General features: G+C 35.8%; 1 protein-coding gene and 1 non-coding gene across 3 annotated transcripts in view; both read left to right on the top strand.

Annotated features, from left to right (window-relative positions):
• The window catches only part of Jasper (JIL-1 anchoring and stabilizing protein), a 43,719-nt gene that overhangs the window by 934 nt on the left and 24,059 nt on the right, over positions 1–18,726 (top strand). The window contains exons 2-9 of one of the 2 annotated variants that reach the window (XM_085942942.1): positions 813–868; positions 7,008–7,260; positions 7,681–7,737; positions 8,896–9,004; positions 9,940–10,064; positions 13,901–14,019; positions 15,181–15,391; positions 15,990–16,035. In XM_085942942.1, coding sequence (XP_085799068.1) covers positions 813–868; positions 7,008–7,260; positions 7,681–7,737; positions 8,896–9,004; positions 9,940–10,064; positions 13,901–14,019; positions 15,181–15,391; positions 15,990–16,035 — 976 coding nt within the window. Of the gene's footprint in view, positions 1–812; positions 869–7,007; positions 7,261–7,680; positions 7,738–8,895; positions 9,005–9,936; positions 10,065–13,900; positions 14,020–15,180; positions 15,392–15,989; positions 16,036–18,726 lie in introns of both variants that reach the window. The other variant, XM_085942941.1, reaches the window with a different exon arrangement.
• Positions 5,907–6,041, top strand: LOC147074921 (small Cajal body-specific RNA 14). Its single transcript, XR_015070136.1, has one exon.

Below are 18,726 nucleotides of genomic sequence, written 5' to 3'. Positions count from 1 at the left end.
TACTGTGTCTGGTTAATTCACATACTGTCTTAAGACTGTGGGCTTAGATCCAGATCATGACTAATGAGTTAGCTTAGGTTAAGTTAAGTTTTCATTCTTGAATTCATGAATTTTGCCAAAATGGGCTATGACAATTAGTGCGGTTCCCGCCTGGCTTCACCATAACCAACTTGTACAAAACTTTTTGAAAAACTACTTCAGCGCATCTTTTTATACACAAGACTGCTATCGGCGGCTATCGAGGGAAGCTTAACATAGTTTTGTATTGAGGTATTATAATTGTTACAATGAGTTAGCCGTCTAAACAGTCAAAGCTGTCTATCTCGCTCTAAAAGTTAGCACATCCAAGAGGGCACTTATTGTAACAATTACAACTAACTTATTGTAAAAATTATAATATCTCAATACAAAAATATGAAAAATACCGTTGATTGCCGCCGATAGCAGTTTTGTATAGGAGGCAGCAAATATCTGCACCAGATTGTAGATCAAATTATTTGTTTTATTTTTATTATGCCTACATTACTCAACATGTTCGATCCTACGAGGATCACATGGGCCTCCATGGTGTGGAGGTTGTATTAACAGATTTTTGTTTTACGAGAAATGGATGTTGGCCCCTTGCTCAACCTGTTAGGTCGACGCTCTGACTCTAAACATACGGAAAAACAACATTTGAATTAAGTCAAGTCCGGAACACAACATTATAAGCTGTCACGTTACCGCTTGGCCATCGTAGGTGTTATAACAAGGTAAATAAAAAATTAAGAATTCTAAGAAACCTGATTATACCGTTTAATTTATGTTTTCAGGTTGTGACGTTGAATGGAAAAAAGTACAATATACATTTTTTCGGCACCGGCGAAACGTAAGATTTTTATTGAACATTATTTTATGTAATAATATTGTACTATGTAGGTAGTACTAAGTAATGTATTGATACACCCCTGTTACAGGCGGGCTTCTCCCGGTGTAAAATAATCATTTAGTAGCTTAAGTCGAAACGTAACCCTGACCTCTAGAAACGGCTTCATAAAACATCTAATCTGATTCCTTGCTCAACCACGTAAGTATTTCTTTTTAATTTAAAAAGTAAAAATGATGATGGATGAAAGAGATAATTTTAAGACTAAATATAAGGATTTAAATATAATAAATTTTGCCGCGCATTGTGCGTGAAATCCTCGCGCGCCGGCGCCAGGGTCAGGCTCGTGATTCGCCGAATCAAAGATCACGCGATAAAATTTGGCCAATCACGAGAGTCCTTTTTTTTGCTGGATGGCGTCGGTACGAGGAATTTAAAAAGAAAGAAAGAAAAAAGATGTTAGTAAGCGTCCCCTTTCCGATAGGTACGGACCTGACGACTACAACTGTAAAAATCCCAAATATAATTTGTAAAACTAAAAATTAAGAAAATGTAAAATATAAACAATATCACGTTACGAGCACGAAGGACTGTGTTTTATTTACACTCCGACCGTTTGAGAATTTCTTTTTTTTGTGAATCCGGGGTTCGATGGACACCTGAGCTAGCCGCTGGAACCCCGGGAGTCTCAATGGCGCCCTTGGCAACGTGAAGCTCGAAGAATCGCATGGATTCTTCCGAACCCGCAAAAAAAAAAAAAATTTACGCCCGCGAACGCTAAATAAAAGTTTATGATCCAGGAGCCGGAACAACCAAGAAATGGTTAACTAAGAAGTGGACTCCGACGTAACCCTTATCGAAGAAGAAGTGCTGTCTCCAACATCAAACCGGGAGAGCCCTCTGGTGTTCGAAGACAGTCCACATACGGAGCTGACCGCGCCTAGCGTCGTGCTGGAGACCGTAGCTCCAGCGCGTCTCCAGTACGACGAATGGCTGCACAAATCCCACCTATGGAGACCAGACACATCATCGACGGTATCCAGCGAGGAGGGCTCGTAGAGGCCACGGCCCACTCACGACGAAAAACGGCGAGCAAAATGCCGATTTTCCTAGGGTATCACTAACATGTCGTGTACCCTAGTCGACCACGGGATGTTCGGTGAGGAGAGAAAAAGGAAACGCGAGGCTAGAGAGCCTCACAAGAGGGCTGAGAAGGCGCGCAAGCTGAGATGAATCGAAGAAGCTGTACGGGCGCAGGCTCGACCACGAGGAGATGAAGCAGGACCAGTCGCCAACCCTCTAGTCAAGGGTGAACGCCGAGTTGCTGTTGGAAGTTTCAGTGTAAACAGTGTTGTTAAAAGTGAAGATAATAATCGTAAATATCCGGAAATTCTTCTAATTACGGATAAAAAGTTAATTAAGGACCCACTTTCTGAGCCCTATAATCTTAAGTTCGTTAGTAAGAAAAATGTACATTCTAGTTCTAAAAATAACGCTTCGCAAAGTGACGCCAATTCTTTCCGTTCAAATAAAGTAAATATGAATGAATTCGAAAACATTAACATTGAAAATCGCAAACAATTTTATAAACGGGAAAGAGGATATTCTACAGTAGCGCGAAACCTGTTTCAAAGTTACGCCGTGTTAATAATTTGAATCCAAAGAGAAACGAAGAAAATAGTATACGACCGTCACTATTATTTCTTTACAAATTACCAATCGTAAATTTAACACAGCGAAAACGGAACGGGAATAATAAGGCGTCACTCGACAAAGTGTTAGTTGTTATGTTAAATTTTAATAATAAGTTAAAATTAGGTATAAAAGGATGAAAGTAGAGATTGTATGCTTGTGATAAAAAAAAAAAAAAAAAATGAGTCAATAAGCCGTAAATTTCTCAACGGGGGTTTCAATAATAAAAAAAAAATAATAATAATAAAACGTGAGAGGCACCGTAAATCGGCGCGGCGCGCCTTTGGAACAGGATGTCGGGCGCGTAAAACGAAACAACAATTTTTTTTTAAATAAAATGGGTTTCACTAAAAATAAAGTTAATTACACAGTTTTAAGTGTACTGATTCAGAAATAAATATAATGAGAGGGTGGAATATTTCAATTTTTAATATCAATGTGATTTATACAGTCAATACAATGTTGCAAAATAATTATGGGTATTAGGGTAAAATATTAAATGTGATAGTAAGTACCATAAGTACAATGGGAAGATTTTATATAAAATTAGTAGCTATTTAATGTATGGGGTAGGAGTAATTAATAAAGTAAATTCGAATAAATTTAAAGTACAGGAAGTCTAATGAACGAATAAATTACTAAAGAAAGAAAAAGAATAAATACAGATGAAGACAATTTGGAAGCACAAAGGGAGCCACCTCTCGAAGTAAGCGCATCCAAAGGCAGCGTAGCCGAAAATTCATGATACCAAAGCTTGATGGTGTGGAGAGTGCGCACTCTCCTTTCTCGCGCAGGTTCATGGAGAGACTAGGGACGTGACGCCTGAAAGATATCGTGAAACAACAAGAGGTACTTCCGAAGTGTAACCATCTATAAAAAAAAAAAGAAAGGGAAAAGGATACTTATTGTAAACATCCATCCTATTACCTGTGGGAGAGCCGTGCCGCCGTCAACGAGCCTGGCCGTTGTACCGCTATACGATGCCTTGCCCGCAGTAATAGGAACAGATGGAGACACAGTACCTGTCCATCTATGAGGTGATACTCCAGAGACCAGCAGATCAGTGGAAAACTTTCCACAGGAAGATATCCGCTGCTCGGAACGAGCCTGGCTCAATAGTAACGCCACTACCACGCCCTGGTTGCAAAGGCAGACGACGCCAAACGAGGTACGCTCCTATTGCACCAGAAGAAGAAAAACATAACACGAAATAATAATTCCGAACGAGGGCCAAACGTCTACAAATGTAGCCCCTAGGAATGCAAAAGAAAGATTGGAAAGCGCGAGAGTCAAAGACTGCAGCTTCGCGACCCCTCCGCTGACTAATAAAAACGAATAAAATAACAAGAAAACCTAATTAAAACAAAGTAACACAAAATAAATGTACTACACTGAAATTAAATCAAACTCTGACCTATTCAAAGGTATCGCGAAAGCATTGCTTTGAGCTGAAAATAATAATCCAAAATAAATATAGAAAATAATAAAAATAGAGCTAAAGTATAGAGTTTTATGTTAGAATAGTTAGATTGTAGTTGAATTCTTTTATAAACTGTTTATCATGCCATGTACTTAACGGATGAACAAGGAATTGGATGGGTGGCCGATGAGATCAGGGCGTACCTTTCGACTTTAATCCAGATGGGGCGAATTGATACACCCCTGTTACAGGCGGGCTTCTCCCGGTGTAAAATAATCATTTAGTAGCTTAAGTCGAAACGTAACCCTGACCTCTAGAAACGGCTTCATAAAACATCTAATCTGATTCCTTGCTCAACCACGTAAGTATTTCTTTTTAATTTAAAAAGTAAAAATGATGATGGATGAAAGAGATAATTTTAAGACTAAATATAAGGATTTAAATATAATAAATTTTGCCGCGCATTGTGCGTGAAATCCTCGCGCGCCGGCGCCAGGGTCAGGCTCGTGATTCGCCGAATCAAAGATCACGCGATAAAATTTGGCCAATCACGAGAGTCCTTTTTTTTGCTGGATGGCGTCGGTACGAGGAATTTAAAAAGAAAGAAAGAAAAAAGATGTTAGTAAGCGTCCCCTTTCCGATAGGTACGGACCTGACGACTACAACTGTAAAAATCCCAAATATAATTTGTAAAACTAAAAATTAAGAAAATGTAAAATATAAACAATATCACGTTACGAGCACGAAGGACTGTGTTTTATTTACACTCCAACCGTTTGAGAATTTCTTTTTTTTGTGAATCCGGGGTTCGATGGACACCTGAGCTAGCCGCTGGAACCCCGGGAGTCTCAGTATGATCTATGATTTCCTTAGGATCTGACAAGATCAATTTTTTTTTTATTCATTTAGGAAAATAATTGTTCAGCAGTCATATGATTACCCAAATATGGACAAAATAGCAATATTAACATTTTGCAAGAATATTGGTTTTTTATCCACTACATATTGCTAAAGTACATCCAGTGAGGTCCCTAGACAAAATGCCGCTCCTGGGCAGCACCATAATGCCGCCCCATTTTTGTATAAAATATTTTTTATCATCCGTATTCGTGTGGTTTCTGGTCACCAAGGACGTCGAAAGGAAACGGAAGTAAACTAGACATCACGAACCCGACAAAAAAATACAGCCCTGTTAAACGTTTTATGTTAATTAATGCATTTTGTTTCCAACCAGTGAGCTGATTTTTTTGAATGAAAGATATTTTCGTTATTTAGTACTCAGTTTAGGTAGCTATTTCTATATATCGCTCATGAGAAAACAATACCTCGTATGCCACAAAACACGAGATGATGAAAACTCTTTTTAGTCACTATCAAGGCATAAAAATTCTTCATTTTTTGTATATCACTATTAAGATTAATAGTAGAATACGAAAAATACGTGATAAATTTGATGGAATCATAGAGAATATAGATATTTTTTCATATCATCCACAAAAAGTGTCATGTGGCATACGAGGTATTGCTTTCTCATGAGCGATATACCAAAAAATTCTCCTCGATTTGCCTCCCTTCGAGTAACTGCCGCCCCCAAGCGACCCTCGATCTGCCTACTCCCACGGGACGTCACTGAGTACATCGATAAAATTTGTTATTCAATATGTCGCGTAGTTTGTTTGAACGCCGGTTAACAAGCCAATATTGCCAGATTAGATAATTTTTTTTAAATCAGTAGATTTTAGATAAATTACGTATGAAAAAATTACTAAACTTTGCATGATTGCTCGCCCATAAATGCTCTGCAGAGTCATTAAGTGACACGTGTCATTTGTTTTCCATCCCTGATACAGACCATGGGCCCAGCGGACTGAATGAGCTCTTTTTGTAAAAATAATAATGACCAATCTTTGTAAATAGAAATATTTTGATGGCCAGTGTATTTAAAAAAGAAACAATATTATGAAGTAGTTGTATTGTTCCTTATACTTGGCCACAGAGTAAAACTAAGTTATGCCGACAGTATATTTCAAGTTATAAATATGCCGTGCGATTTCACTTGACATTTTTCTATTGGAGATGTAAATGAATGGAGGACTGGGTTGAAATTGTTTTTCTAAATCTATCTGAATTGCAGACTTGAATCTCGTGATGGGATCAAATTCACACATTTTTTTTTTACCAATTTACTACCAATTTCTTAATGATAAACCATTTCTTTTATTCAACGAATAATTCACAAGATTTAAGAATGTAACATTCCATATATTGAACATACATAACTTGTAAACATCTCAGATATATACCCACCAGATATATTATCTGTATATATCTGAGGTGTTTTCAAATTATGTATGTTCAATATATGGAAAGTCACATTCTCAAATCTTGTGATTTATTCGTTAAATAAAAGAAATAGTTTATTAAAAATTGTTAGCAAGTTCAAATAGATGTTATAACTAATTATTTGGTGAGGGCCGGACGTCGGTTAGTAATTACGGTAATTAATATTCCTTGATTTAAAACACATAAACCGATAGTCAATAATAACGCAATTTGATAAGCATTTCATGTAGGACCTACTAGTTAAATTATCGCAATTAGGTATGAGGCTCGTAGCTTAATTGGTTAAAGAATATTGGCGCGATAACAGTGGATATAGGGATTCAAACCCCGTCGAGAATTGTATTTTTTTCAAATGTGATTTTTTCTGGTAGGTATATATCTGAGGTGTTTTCAAGTTATGTATGTTCAATTTATTAATGTTCGGCCCTATTTTTGTCTCCAGCACATATTCTCACTTATCTTCCAAAAATTACTTGTTAAGACCGGTCAGTTGATAATATGAGCGCATATTGGTATTTATATCAATTTATTGCATTTTGTGAGTTTATTTGTATAACCAACAGTTTCTCAAAATTTTCTTCTGCTAACTTTTTGCATGTACATATTTAAGGAAAAAGTTACAACCTTCAGATGTCAGATGCCAAGCATTTTTGAACACTATCAATAATCCTCTGCATTTCGATATAGCGGCAACCTTCCTGCAAATGACCTGTTCGATTACTTCGAATACAAGGCGCAGTTCATGGCCAAGGCCATAAAGCGGCGTGACTTCAATGACGGCATGGCCGAGATTGACGGAGAGATCACCGAGAATGGCCGGACTTCCAACTTGTCACCCGATAAAGAGGGAGGTACTGAAGTTGCAGAGGGAGATACCTCGGTTGTATCCATCACCAACCAGTCTTCTGCCATGGACACGTCTGCTGAAATGGATTCAGTGGTATGCAATAATAAGCTTTGCTATTGAACCCAATCATAATATGATAAAAAAAGACGATTCAAAATGCCGAGTTACGTTCAATCGTAGTAACTACATAATGCCGTGCATACAGTGGCAGCTCTAGCATCTTTCAGATGGTGGGGACAGATAGAAATATCTAAATGTTTATTTTTATTAATATTTTGATTATAACAATACCTACAAGCAGTTCATTCCCAATGAATGGCCAGCAATCCATCCTCACAAAGAGGTCTAGGTCAAATAGGTCCACACTGCCGATGTTTGCACGCTCTATTTTGAACCCAGCTGGTTTTGAAATTTATTTATAAATAATATATATTGTATTGTATGGCTACATCATGTTTCTATACCCTGTATTACTTTATTGCATGATAACTTATTTTTGATGTATATTTGTAGAATGAGACAACAGCAGGTGAAAGCCAAGCCGATGTTTCAAAATCAACTCAAATCAAGGTAGTTTTTAATTATTCTGTTAACTAGATTTATAATATACAGTGAACCCCTGATTTTACATGCCCAGAGTTCGTGTTTTCCCGCAATACTAATTCTCAGTTTTACATTTTTGTTTCCTGCAATTAAAATTTTAGCAATAATTCAAAATTAAATTGACACTACGTATTAAATTCAATTTCTTTTGAGACATCCAATTAAATGTATAAGACGCACGTGTGGGTCTTTATTTCTAGATACATTTGCAGTGCTCAATGTCAAGGTTACATAGCGGGATTGGCGGGCGATCTTTTATTTTAATAAATTACTGGTGGTTATTCTTGTGTCGTTGTGTGTTTCGGCTTGAATTTTTTGGTTCTTTATTACTGAAATCTTTCGTTTTATATTCATTTTTACATTTTATTTGTTCAATTTCTTGTTATTTCGTGTTGTTTTTGGTTATACTTCTTATGGCGCGTTTGGGAAATCAAATCAGAGTGTATTTTTGGCGTGTGACATGTAACACATAATTTATTTTTTCCACACGAAAAAAAACGCACTCGATTGGATTCGAACCACCGATTGTTCGGTTATCAGCCGAACGCACTACCTTTACGCCACAGTATGATACTGCAATCGTGACGATTATACAGTATAATATTATAGTTTAGAATTGTTCCGTTGCCTAGGCAGCGAATTTATTATTGTCGGCCATTTGCAATTCCTTACGTAAACAAACGATTAAACGTCAGTTAGTAATATAAGTTTAAGTGTACAGAAATAAACCAACAGCGTTCCAATAAGCGGTCCTTTTACTTGAGTGTGTAATTTAACAAGATAATTAAGAGTTAATCAAAGAATCTAGTTTATCACAAGTTTTGTTTTTGTTTTGTTACGCCAAAGAAGTATAACTTCTAACGCGCATACATAAGTACACACACCAATTTTTTTTTTTGTTCATTTTGTTCAAAAGGGGATCATTTTCGAATAGGCCAAACAATTTGTATGATTTTTTATTAAAAAGTAAATTAAATTTTTTAATATCCTCAATTTATTTTATTTTTCAATTTACATTTTTTTGTCAGCCAGGGTTTCACTTTATATTATAATATATTACTTCTGCTATCAACTTACTAATATTATAAATAATTAAAAGTTAAACATTTAATCTTGTTCAAATAGACAATCGAATCACAACCAGATAAAGAGAATGAAGATGTTAAAATGGCTCCCGTTGCACCTTTGCTAACCTCGTCTACTGAAGATTCTGCTGGGGAAAGTCCGCAAAAAGGTTATTCAATATTTTATTATTGTTGATCAACAATATTTTTAAGTTGTTGAGTGAGTGGCAACTCATTACTGACGTAGTTCAGCGGCGGTGAATCAATGTCATGCGTGTAACCTGTCGCTTATGTGAAAAAACTGCTGATACAGTAGAACCTCAATTATCTGGACTGATTAGGGGTGAAGATGGTCCAGGTACTCAACGATAAATCCGGATAATCGAAAATTCCCAATACTACCTATCTTGTCACCCATTTTTATTAGCTCGTATTTTTGTTTGTCCAGTACTAATTTTTTCTTGTGTCTCCAGTACATTTTTTTCTTGTTTGTCCAAGATTTGTATTGGACGATTTAAGATTTTTAACTAACTTCCCGACTAGCTAGACATTTGAAACTTTTAGAATATATCAGAACACGACGACAATGCATTCTTTTAATACTTTTAGCCATCTTTAAGTAGAATTGAATTCATTTTCAGTTTATTCTGTTTTGTATGTTCCGTAAAAAAAATCGTAAATAGTAAAACACTATTATTGGCTGCTAAGGGGGTCCTTAGCAACTAAATTATTAATATATACGTGCGTTACTATGAAAATCAATATGAAATGTCAAAATGACATTTCAGTATTCTATATTTATTCAGTATTTCTATCACGTACAATATTTTAATAAATAGAATTGTCAAGTTAATATGATTCAACAGAAAATTTAAAAATATGGTGTATAAAAAGTTCTTTTTATCTTGTAATTTTTACATATTTTATTTATTTTTATGGCATACAAGCATAATAAGGTTCGCCATCGTTGGTTTAGTTCATTTATTGCTAGCTACTGTAGTTATATTTTCCATAACAGTGTACCCATCTGGATGGAGGTTGATCATAGAATTAGATTATATCAATCAGTAGGGCCATTTAAAATTTGTCATTTCTTCAACAGCAGTCACCGAAGACACTGCCATGGCAGAAGAAACGGAGCCACTTGATACATCGGCCGGCAAAGTTGCAACTGCGGCGCAAGGCAAAGGAAAGAAGACTCCCACCACCGCAAAGACTCCTCAACCAATGGTAATATTGCCATTAATCAATTTTGCGTTTACTCATTCCAAATAAATGTATTGATTATCCATTTTTTCTAATGTATAAACACATGCAATTTTAGGTTAGGTTAGTGTCTTTGTTTTCAGTAGATGATAATAATATTACATTGGAAGTATTTTAAAAATAGTTTCTGTGAATCGGGTGTACATACAGTTGAACTCGGTTATAACGTATATCGGTTATATCTCCGACATAGCGAGATCTCGGATGTAATGAGGAATCATTCGTTGACATTTTAGTTAATGATTTTCTCCATACATTTATTCACTGTTATAACGAGCAACTTATCAGATATACCGAGCTACAATATCGTTAAAAATTTTCTTTCGCCGATGTCACACACCTTGTACAAATCGGCCAAATTCGCAATGCGCATGTGTATAAATCGATGCCACCGCGTCCATATTTATCATACGGGACTGATTTTTTCACGTAAATTTGGCCTAATTTGTCCTTCTCCTGCCACCTATGACATATTTTAAAAGCATTGGTTCTAAATATAAAATAATCACCAAAGTTTCGAACCAATTCGTACGGCCAAGTTTTGCCGGTCGACAGAAATCAGTTTGAACTGCGCGCCGCGACTGCGCAGTATACGACAGACTTTCAACCGAGCGGGCCATTGCGCGGGATTGTATTTATCGCATACAAGTTGAATATTTACCGCAATCGTTGATAAATACTTTTTTTGCTGTCTGGTGTACTTATCACATTAAAACTGGCATGATTAACTATTGAACGTATGATTTTATTTTATCGCGATTTTTAAAATACTTTTTGTACTGTCTACCGTATCCCATTTTAGTGAATGTGAAAATTAATACTGATATCAATAACTATGGTGTGTGAGTTTAATGGTTTCTGTGATTTGGCGTTTCTTAATACTGTAGTTAAACATTTTAAAAACATTTCATAGTTTTATAGTGCGTAAATATGGAGGAAGAAAATGTGCGTACTAATGAGGAATTGGACTCAGATTATGACATGTCGGAAGAGGAATTGGAACAACATGAGACTGATCATGATGTTGACGATACGGACTCTGACGAGCCAATTGAATTTTTGCGGTCATGGAGAACTGGTCCGTATATTCCAATAGTTCACGAATTCAATGATTGTCGATCTGGCGTGACATCGAACGACTTGGACGAATCCTCTCCCGAATGTCTTATCTTTGAACATTTTTTGAATAAAAATATAATGTCGGAAATAGTGAACCAAACGAATACATTTTTTAACCATTCGTACAGTGCGGGAGACCTCGGACCGAAATCGCGGTCACACAATTGGACAGACACGTCAGTGCCGGAGTTGTATACATTTTTTGCCGTATCAATGCTGATGACTCGAAATAAGCACACGTCGATAGAGGAACATTGGAGTACCGATCCTTACCTGCATGCAGACATTTTTGGGAAAATAATGGCTAGAAATCGATACCAACTTATTTTACAAATGCTTCATTTTTCTGATCCTAGTGTGACCGCCTCAAATGATAGACTAGCTAAAATTAGATTACTGTTAGAACACACAAGAACAATTTTTAGGGAAACGATGATACCGTATCAGAATCTTTGCATAGATGAGAGCATAATCGTGTTTAAGGGTAGATTAATTTTTAAACAATTCATTCCTTCCAAAAGACATCGATTTGGAATAAAAATGTTTGTGATGTGTGACGTAATGACAGGATATATTATTGACTTTATAATTTATTGTGGGGAAGGGACTGACATACAAGACAATGAAAATCTCGGTATTTCCGGTGCGGTAGTGACAACGCTAATGAAAGACTATATCGGGAAAGGTCACACCTTATGGTGTGATAACTGGTATTCGAGTCCGGCGCTCTTTAAATACCTTCACTCTCACAAAACGAATGCTTGCGGTACAGTGAGAAAAAATCGTAAAGATATGCCAGAGTTCAGCAAACTGAAAAAGGGAGATACCGAGGCTAAGTACAATAGTCCACTTTTGGCTCTGAAATGGCACGATAGGAGGGATGTTCACATGCTATCCACCCTCCACGATGCATCATTTGGACCAACGGGAAAAGTGAACTATAGAACTGGCGAAAACATTGAAAAACCAAAATGTGTTATAGATTATAACAAAAATATGGGTACGGTAGATAAGTCCGACATGATGCTTAGCAACTTGTCGTGTATGAGAAAATCGATCAAGTGGTATAAAAAGGTCGCATTCCACATGATTGACTTATATTTATTAAATGATTTTTATTTATATAAATTTATTAAATCTGACAAAAAAACATTGGGCGATTTTCAACTCTGTGTAATAAAACAACTAGTGGACAAATATTGTGTGAGAATTTCAAATGCACCCCTGCCTAAGCCGACAGCGTCAACTAGCGATAATCCCGTACGATTATTGGCCAAAAGTGCAACGGGACATTTGCCAGAATACATTTTACCGACACAAAATACCGATAAGCCTAGAAGAAGATGTTTCGTATGCGGGAATTCTAAAAAAAATCCGAAAAAAACAAAACTCTCTCACTATATGTGCCCAACGTGTGATGTTGCGTTATGTCTGTCACCTTGCTTTAAAATATATCACACATCTAAAGAATTTTAAAATAGGTTTATTATTGTATTTGTTTTTTTTTTAATATGTGAGTTCATGTTAATTTATCAATAATATTCAATAAGTGAAGTGTTTGTGTAGTTTAAATATATTAAAAGGGTCCCCTTTATATTTGTTTACGACTCAACCCGAAGACATTAATATGTGATTTATCGATATGCACTTGAAAATTAGTAACGCTCGATTCGTGGGAACGTATGCACAAGTGTCGAAATATTACACACCGCGCAGAGCTCTAACTATTTGCTACAAAATGGCGACTTGCGGTAAGTTCTTTCAAATTTGGATAGCATTCGTTTGTTCGAGTGTTTCTGATATTATAACTGATTTATTACGGTTTTTTAGTGTGTCGAAATTATCTTAATGGCTTTGGGTTCTCGACTGGAGCTGTGACATATTTTTTATTGCTTTTTTTAGTATAGAACAAAGACGATAATGAAATTCATGCGTAGTTATGGTGCGTCATACGATTTTTGAGGCAGGTGCCGGGTTAAAACTGTTAATGTGTCGATCGTTTAAAAACATTTTGACCTTAAGCAATAAAGTCCGATTGGATAGGATGCCGCCGGGGTCGGATTACGTTTATGACACTAGTTAAGTGTCTAAGTACCTACCTAATTGGTGTTTTCGCCGACAATAATGAAAAAGTATCCACGCGTATGGTTGAAAAATCTGAGGTTTGTGAAGTCCATAGGTACCTACCAGTGTTCATTATAATAAACAACATCTTTTGTAGTTCATGAATGCCATGCTTGTTTCGGGGATTTTTATGATGGTTTTCAGATTTTTTATTTTCGAGTTTTTTCGACTTTCGTGTTATGTGACCACTCATTTAAAAATACCTATTCTCTGATAATATAACGAGTAACGCTTATAACGAGCAAATTCAGTCGGTCCCATCTTCATCGTAATAACCAAGTTCGACTGTATGATGTATCTTATTTCGTGCCATAAAACGCATCTGTTTAATCTTTGATTGAATCCAATTATCACACTCATATGCACCTGCTATGTGACTTTACAAGTTAAAAAGTTAACACGTTACCTGTCCTGCAATATGACTTATTATTTTAAGAAATATGCATTCTGAAATATCATCCTCCTATATTAAAGGAATACACAATTTATAATTCTACAAAGAAGTCTTCATGCTTTGTACTTAACGACTGAATATTATTTGTGGGATCTGTCTCCAGAAAACTCCTCGAAGGGCAGCGAAACAGGAAGCGTCGCCAGCCAAGGTTGTGGAAGCCAAGACCCCCACTCCCGTTGCAGACGGTGTCAGCAGAAGTGGAAGAAAAATCAAACCCAAACGGTATTAGCGTTATATTATCATCATAAATTTTATAAGTCGTGGTGTGTAGTAGAGGTGTCAAACTGGTCGATTTTGAAGACTAAGTATACTTACTAGCAGTATAAAATATACTTGGTATCAAAACTTGTTCCAAAATACTTACTAATATTTGACATATCGGCTTTAATAGAATCGCTATAAATACACTGAGCTCTGCTTTTCGAAATGTCCCATTTTAAATTTATGAGTTGATTTTATGTTAGGTTATAATATTCTTGTTAACATAAAATGAATAATGTACAATGATTTTTTTTTTAATTTAATAAATTAAAATATACTTGTATTCAAGTGCTATCTCGCTCGCGCGCATTTAATGTCAATAGTATTGAAAGTCTTCCAATTAGCGAGCGACTCGCGATGATATCATCGCATGCGTTCGAACAAATTTATTAGGCAAGACGTACTGAGTATGGGTAGTTGCATCCGAGACGTGAGTACACAAACTGGTGAAAGTATTTCCAACTCACCTCTAGTGTGTAGCCACGTTCCCTCTAATATTTCTATTGTGCGTGTGCAGGTCATAAACTCATCTGAGCAGTAATTTTGTACAAAAAAATATATATTTGCAAGTATTCAACATTTTTGGGTAGATAAATGAACTCATTAAATTAATATATAGTAATGCCCCGGAGTTACGCGATAGGTGGGTCTGACGAAAATCCTACAGGCCCGCAATCCTAATGGCACTATAAGTGCTGTTGATGCCTCCCGCATCACGCATGTATCACACAACCACTCGCAGTATGTTTTGGGCCTTAGGATCCAATGTGGTGATATAAAATAATTGGTTGCTGTCAATTGTCAGGTTTTTAAACATTTTTTCATGTGATTTTGGCACACTTCAGTTATAGATCAATATTTTGTGAAATTGCACGTATAATAATATAGAATAGATATTTTTTGTACTATACTTATTGTGACATCAGTTTTTGTTAATAGACAACTCATATAATGATAATAGAGTGAGACAGCATTCCACAAAAAGAATTTTGTAAAACTGATATACATAAACTCCAGTGAACTCAAGACAATTCACCATAAATGTTTGTCTATCCATGCTTAGGAATGAAGATGCTGATTGTTCTCTTTATCAAAATAGTAAAACTCATTGATCTTTCAAAGATATCTTGATGACGAAACTGAAGATTCATCAGCTCTCGGAACTCCGACAGTGGTACCTAAGCGAGCCAAAATGGCTTCCCAGTCGGTTGATGATGAGGGGATTGCGAGTACTCCGGCTGCTCCAGCCCCTGCTTCCAAGGCAGTGCCACCCAGCAAGACTTTGAATGGAGATATGAGAAAAATCGGAGGAAGATTTAGATACATTAACCAGGTCTGTATAACTATATGCACTCTCCAATTTTTTTTTATTTGCTGTTCTATAAAATATTATCAAACCGTCATCATTTATATTTATTTGGCCCATATGATAGAATGCCTGTCTTTGAAACTGTTGGTCGGATCCTGCATCTATCATAAATTACATGTGTTGGGCAAATGGTTAACAATTTCCTGAAACACATCGATACATTGGAGACAATCAGCGTACATTTGGCGCCCCTTGTCCTTGGTATAAATGGTTTCAATTAATATTTTTATATATTTATTAAAATCCTATAAATTTGCCTACACCTTTAAGAAGAGAAGTATTAATTGAAATGTTTCAATTTGTACACGAGTTTTTAAAAAAAATAAAATTAAACATAATTCAGTTTTGTAGCAGTTTTAATAAACTTATGTCAAATTAACTAAAAAATATTATCTAGCTGTTTCACTTTTTTCTCCTTTTAAATATGTCTTCAATGGGTTAATGTATCTCATACCCATATGCTCCACTCGAGTTCCGAAAATGTTAATTTCCCATTTAAATATAAATTTCCTTATTGTGTAGCTAAGTAAACTTGTATAAAAACAACCATTTATTTTTCCAGAGTGAACTGGATCATATACAAGAACCTTTTACACGTGATGGTACTGGTGAGTTCTCCTAATATGTAATAAATAATATTTCGTCGCTGTATATTATATCTCCTATGTGGTTTGAGCAATGACATTAATATGGACGAAGCATCTGGAAAATAAAATGACACTCACTTTGTGTCGGGTCTGTCGGATGGCAAAATTCATAATTTAATATCGGTATCCTACGCTCAAATGAACATTCTGCTTGCAAGCGGTCTGACGATACCGCTGGGTCTGCCCATACAAAATTTCTGACTGTCAGGTTTCGACTCCGCCGTTATTATTGTGTTACAAAATGCCAATGTGCCTAGTTAAAAATTGTAAAAAAAATCTACTAACCACTCCAAGAAAGATGGGATATCACTTTTCATGTGTTAGTATTATTTATTATTGATAAAATGCCATTTTAAGATATTGATGAATGTTTATTCAATGCAATTGAATGACAGAAACCATTGGACAGACACCTGTATGCGCTGGGCTCACTTGCGTCTAATCTCCGAGAAGTCGTAAGTAACCGAGAATCTGTTTCTAACGCAATAACACTAATACGCCATTACAATAAAGGTTATATTACTATAAATTCTCGAAGTTTGTATCGCATAATAGAAATGGATACGTCTATGGTCACATAACGTCTACCTATACATCTGTGAATGACTTTGATGTACAATTTCTCGTGCGCGCCGATATGAAGTGAGTTGTCCATTTAATATGTCATTGGGTTTGAGTCATATTCTGAGATAATCGAAAAAAACTGTTTGTTCGAAAAAAAATTATCGTAAATGATATATTTATGTTTTAACATTTTTTGTAGATCCTAATACGTAATAAATTAAAATTGGATAATCATATTTTTTTATAATACAGTACTCTCTCAGTAATCCGCCGCTCGATTATCCGACAACTAGGCACTATAATCTGCCGTTATTTTTACTAGTTAAAATCACAAAATCAAGCTCTATAATTCGCCAGTATTCGTATGTAAAATTCAATAGTCCGCCGCATGCCTATATCAGCTGTCCGCCATTGTATTTAACGTAGTTGAGGCATGGAACAACATTTGAAGAATTAATTCACTGAAAACTCAGAGCTAATGAAACCGGATAACCGCGGGTTCCTGAACTAACCGAAAACCGGGTATTTTACGCGGTTATTAGTAGATACCTAAAGTATATGAACCGAATTACTAAAGAGACAAACAGCCAAAATAGTATGTGAAAGCTTTTTCAAAAACGTCATGACGTAACAAAAAATCATTTGTCTTACACCAATAGTAATAAAATCGCCTGCCTAAATTACTTTATTACCTACTTACCTATCCTTTAAATGGCTTACTTATTGTTATTGATGTTGTGAGTCAAATTTCCTAGAATAAAATAGCGCGGCGGCATGCACCTGACGAACTGTTTCACTGTCAATCTGTTATAGAGAGCTGTGGGATAATATCCACACTCCCTTGGGTTTTTTGCTTAATCCCCCAAATTGAGTCTTGTTCAAAAATAATTTGGCTTTTATAAAAATATATGGTAAATATTTAAATGTCATTGACAAACGTCAAGGTACATAAATGGTAACATATTAAGTAGGTATATTTGTTACCATGCCGTATTATGTTACCGTGTCGTAGCAAAAATATTGTTTTGATTTATACTTGTTTCAAAAGTGTCAATTATTATTTATTTTATTTCTATTATTGAATGATTGCAAAATCAAATAATATACCCTCAATATGCTTATTTTAATCACTGCACTGTTGTAAGTAGGTGATAAGATTCATGTTGTCATTGTAAGTGCCTATACGCACTTGCGGCAGGCCGCATCTCGTTTTTTGTATGCGCACACGTTTTTTACGCACTTTTACGATTAGTCTGCGGCTGACCTCATGAGTGATTACACGTACCTACCTAGTGTTTTGTTCACTGCAGATCCACGTGACAGCGCGATCGCCCGCCTTGATATTGTCGTTTTATTAATCCTTGCTCTAAACTTTATCGTACCACACTTCTTTTTATTCCTATTGCAACTTCTTTCACTGTGACAAATTATGAATTTCGATACGGAAAAATTTATAAATGATATTGAAAAACGGCCTTGCATATGGAATATGAAATGTGCCGAATATGCCAACAGACAGTTAAAAATTCGGAGTTGGGAAGAACTGGTTATTATTTATGGAGGTGAAGAGATTTCAGACGAAGAAAAGAAAAAGATGGGTAAGTGAAAATATTTTTTTATTACTTCAACATATCTGTTCTGCCATTCAACTTGTCCATCGGTTACAAAATATTGAGCAAACAAATCGCGGTATTGCCTTGCACTTCTGTTGTTTCTTATTTCACCGACTAAATCCAGATTTACATTCATTGGCCGGTGGAATATACGCCATTTATTGGCAAGAATTCCAAAAGTGCATTCCACATAACGGCGAGCTCTGCATTGCCTGTAATTAAATATCCTTTTTGTTGCTGTTAAATGATTTTTTGTGTATGGCCGCATTAAATTTTTAGATAAAGCAAATGCTTCGTCGCCGACTAAAACGTATGGCATCGGTGTAGTGTTGTTTTGCGATATAGGGGCTGGTTGTGGAATATTCAGAGAATTGTCGTTCATTTTTTTGTAAAAAAATAGAATTTTTGAAGATTGAAGAATCACCAAATTTTCCATACGCGCCAACGTCTACCGTTATAAATTTGTAATTAGTGT

The sequence above is a fragment of the Rhyacophila brunnea genome, unplaced genomic scaffold, assembly GCF_057557595.1.
Source record: "Rhyacophila brunnea isolate RB1 unplaced genomic scaffold, BYU_Rbru_1.0 scaffold_15, whole genome shotgun sequence".
NCBI lineage: Eukaryota > Metazoa > Arthropoda > Insecta > Trichoptera > Rhyacophilidae > Rhyacophila > Rhyacophila brunnea.
The sequence above is the reverse complement of the archived record's forward strand: the minus strand, read 5'-3'. Positions and strand labels throughout refer to the sequence as shown.